The sequence below is a fragment of the Ipomoea nil genome, unplaced genomic scaffold, assembly GCF_001879475.1.
Source record: "Ipomoea nil cultivar Tokyo-kokei standard unplaced genomic scaffold, Asagao_1.1 scaffold2647, whole genome shotgun sequence".
NCBI classification, from domain to species: domain Eukaryota; kingdom Viridiplantae; phylum Streptophyta; class Magnoliopsida; order Solanales; family Convolvulaceae; genus Ipomoea; species Ipomoea nil.
Genome location: NW_017619075.1, coordinates 428,662 through 433,083, shown reverse-complemented (window position 1 = coordinate 433,083; position 4,422 = coordinate 428,662). Strand labels below are relative to the sequence as shown.

The 4,422-nt window shown below is 33.2% G+C and overlaps 1 protein-coding gene across 1 annotated transcript; it reads left to right on the top strand.

Moving 5' to 3' along the window:
* The first annotated feature begins 8 nt into the window (after window positions 1-8).
* LOC109154536 (zinc finger A20 and AN1 domain-containing stress-associated protein 5-like) lies at window positions 9-968 on the top strand. Its single transcript, XM_019302303.1, has one exon. It carries the CDS (start codon window positions 103-105, stop codon window positions 595-597), a length of 495 nt encoding a protein of 164 aa, XP_019157848.1. The 5' UTR covers window positions 9-102; the 3' UTR covers window positions 598-968.
* The last annotated feature ends 3,454 nt before the right edge of the window (window positions 969-4,422 follow it).

Genomic DNA, 4,422 nt, shown 5'->3' with positions numbered 1-4,422 from the left:
TGCGACTCTCTATTTTCCTCTCTCTCGCTCGAGACAACCAAACACGCCCTTCCCCTCTATCTCTCTAGAATTCTCCTTTACAGCTTTCTCTCTCTACAATCCATGGCTCATCAACGGGAGAAAGAAGAAACCGAGCTCAAGCTTCCCAAGACCATATCCGTATGCGTTCCCACGATTCCGGTGTCTCCGCAGCTCTCAGGCGCCGATGATCAAGCGCAGGCGGCGGCTTCGTCGTCTGCCGGTAGCTCCGCGAGATCAGATCCGAAGGATTCCGATGCTGATGATTCGAGATCTGGTGCCGCGAGGTCGCCGGAGAGGTCCGATCCGGTCGTTTCTCCTCCGAAGAGGCCGGAAGCGGAAGCGGAAGCGGTGAATCGTCCCTTGAAGAGGCCGAGAGAAGTCAACCGGTGCTCCGGGGACGGGTGCAGACGGAAAGTCGGGCTGATCGGCTTCCGATGCCGGTGCGGCGAGGTGTTCTGTTCCGAGCACAGGTACTCGGATCGCCACGACTGCACCTTCGATTACAAAGCCGCCGGACGCGAGGCGATTGCGAGGGAAAATCCGGTGGTCCGAGCTGCTAAGATTCTAAAGGTGTGAAGAAATCGGGAATCAAACCCAAAAAAAAAAAAAAAAATCCAAACGGCGGGAAATCAAAGCTATGGTGCCCCAGCAGAGAAAGGGGGGAAGGGGGGATTGTTTGGGGATAATTTGATTTAAGCTTTAGGTAGGTTTCGTGGATTAGAAATGAATTATTGAATGATTTGGGGATGCTTTTCTGTGAAATTGATAATCAAGTAAGGGTATTGTTTGTTATTTGGTTTATAATAGTGAAACTATTTTGTTTCATTCTCTTTTTTTTTACTTCTACCATAGGATTTTAATTTTAATTTTAATTTGAATAGGTAAAAATCATCATTGTAACGTCGTGTAATCTTCGAAAATTCATATGTAGTTTACATCTGCAACTACAAAGGTATTTAAATTGATTGTATATTGATTTCTGAGAAGAAGATGAAATTGTTCAATCAAATGGGAAAACAGCAAAGAATTGTGGAGAAAGTATGAGGAGATGATGCGACATCTTAACCAAAACATAATGTGGCAAAAGGTGTTAAGATGGGTTTGGTGCCATTAGTAGTGCACCCTCTTTATTCCCCATCCTTGTATTCCCATTGTTGAGAAAAGATCCTTTTTTGTGCGTTTTCACTGTGAAAGCTTCTCCAATTGATGAGCTGACAAGATTATATTGAGATCTCCAATTTTTAGGTGAGTGCGTGATAAGATTGCATCGATTAGAACAATAATTGATAATTTTTTTTTTTTTTTAAAAACGAGAATATATTAAATCAAGTCTGAAGACAAACATTACAAATGATAGGTGGAGGGTTAGAGAATCACTTTGAACAACCAGACATAGAAACAGACTGCCTAGTTAACATGTGGGGCGGAGGGTTGGAGAACCACTCTGAACAACAAACAGACTGCCTAGTTAACATGTGGGGTGAAGGGTTGGAGAACCACTCTGAATAACCAGACTTGTCAAAATTGACCCACATGTGGTTTGGCCAGTTCGCTGATTGTTTGGTAAAAGAAACAAACACATGAGAGAATTGACTCATTAAGTGTTCAATATCCCTAAGGATAAAATGAAACACAAAGTCTCCTCTAATAGAATTGAGAAATTGAACTACTTGGAGAGAGTCCGTTTCACTGTAACTCAAGGCTTCTTTTATTGCCATTGCCTCTACGTCCCTTGGTACATATGCTCCACTCCATTAGACCCCTGGCTGCAATAAAATTTCCGTTGTCGTCCCTTAATACACTGCAAAAGCAAGGGCCGACCTTGGAGCAAGGGCAGGCTGGGCCCTTGCCCAGGGCCCATCTCTAGAGGGGGCCTCATAGACCCTATGATATATTAATATACTAGTAATCACCCGCGCGATGCACGGAAAAAAATTATGTTATTATAAACATAAATAAAAAATAGAAAACTAAAATATTTTAAATTATTTAATATAATAATATTTTTGAGGTTCCATTGGTCAAGTATTTATTATTTTTATAGAATACAAAATTAAAATTAAAATTAAAATTAAAATTAAAATTAAAATTATAATTATAATTTTGTATGGTTAATATAATCTCTAATTATGTGCATATTCAAATAAACTTATAGAGATAATTTACATAATTATATTGATTTATTCTTAATTGTATTTCATCTATATTATAATTTTCACATTACGAATACTAACCAAAATAATTACATTTGGAAAGCAAATTTTAAATTTTGTATGTGTAAATTTAAACTCTAATTGAACACATTTTTTATATGATTATATAATATATAGCTATTTTATTTTTCAAAAGTATATTTTTATATGATTATATAATATATAGCTATTTTATTTTTTAAATGTTGTGTTTTTTTTTTTTTTTTTTTTTTTTTTTTTTTTTTTATAATAAAGGATGTTGTGGCATTAATTGTAACATTAATTATTTCCCAAACCATATAGCTTTATTATATAAAGGATTATATATTATATATATAATATATATTTCTTATGATACATTAAAAAAAATTATTTAATTACTATTGACTGGATGCCTTCTGATCGAAGTCGAAAAGACATAAGATTTGGGAAGAATCGAAGAAAAGTGAAGTCACAACCATTCATTCAACAATCTACTTTCATAATCCACAAATTAAATAACAAATCTTCTATGCAAATCTACCGATTCTACCAATATCATCAACACTCATCGATAATCGCCGGTCACTCCAGTTAGTCGGTCCTATTCGTCGGGAATTGCCGCGCCTTCACCACTCCGGTCTACAATTTTAATTTGCAAAGCCAAAGGTATTTTATGATTTGAGATTTTTTTATTTTTGAAAACTATGATTTGGGAATTAGGCCGTATTGTTAACTGTATTGTTGAAAAGTCTATGATTTGGGAATTGGGATTTGGGATTTGAATAATTGTAGAATGCCAGCATGTATAATGTATTGTATTACTGTATTAGAAATTTAGGAATTTGTAGAATTGAAAAGTGAAAACTACAAGTTATTAGGTTTTCAGAATTGGAAATATTGCAGAAGAATTTGCAGAATTGGGATTTGAAAATTGAAAACTATAAGTTATTACTTATTGGGGATTTAAATTCCTAGTTTTCTACTTACAATGTAATTGTAATTAATAAGTTTAACTATTTAAGCCCAACTATATCTATTCCTTAATAATTCTCAAAGTAAAATGGTGTCTATTAGAATGTCATATGCAAAATTAATTGTGGATTGCTCCTGTTCATGTTCAAAAAATATTGGCATTTACTCAGAATTAATTGGCCATTGACTTATATGTTATAATTTCATTTATTTATGCAGGGACTGAAGGCACATGTTTACGTGTTGCCTACTGGTAGAAATAAAGATTTTAGATTGACTGATTCATACGTGCCAGGTGATTTTGTTCCCGTTCTTCTTCTCTTTTTTTTTTTTTTTTTTTTTTTTTTTTTTTTTTTTTTTGGTTAAGATCAGTTTTAATTATAATAGTTCTTTTTATATAATGTTGCCTAATAAACATTCATCTGGAAGTGAAAAGAGAAAAAAAAAAAGTTGAGCAGTTTATAGATTCACAAAGAGGAGCTATGAATAAATCTATTAAAATAATAGGATCCTCTAAAGAAAATTTAGAAAGACCAAACGTGGATAGTCTTGATCAATCTAATGAAAATTTGAGTAATCAAGATCATTGGCGAGGATATTAGTAATTTGAGTGGACATGATAATGTAATTAATAATAGTCCTTTGGGTGAACATGATAATTTATCAAATGAGAATAATGTTAAAAATATATTGGTTGATGAACAAATTACTCCTCATTTTGATATTTATGACCCTAGAAATTGGTCTAATCTTGATAATAAATCAAAAGATATTTTAGTTGAAAAGGGACCTATAAGAGAATTAAATATTGTGTTTCTTTTTGATAATAACTCTAGGCATTTTTCATATGCTCATTATACTAGAAAGTTGAGTAATGAAGAAACTAGTGATCTAAAATGGTTACTTACTCAAAACATGTGGATATGGAAATTTTTTCATTGAATAATATATTTGAGCAACTAAAATATTTGAAAATATTTTTGGATTTTTATACAATTCAAAAATATTGAAGTCATTGGATAATAATAAACTAAAAGAATGTTGCAATAATTTTGCAATTACTTTTTCTCATAATGATATGTTTGATGTTGATTCTGATGATCTTTTCTTTGAATTAAAAGTTTTACATATGACTTTGCCAGAAACGTTAATGTCATCAATTGAGATTCTTGATTTTGTCAAAGTTGCGGATTGCTACCCAATGATATCTATTGCTTATCGAATATTATTGACGATACCCATGGCTGTAGCATCA

Coding starts and splice junctions, on each gene's coding strand:
- LOC109154536 (XM_019302303.1), top strand. CDS start 103: ATGGCTCATCAACGGGAGAAAGAAGAAACCGAGCTCAAGCTTCCCAAG.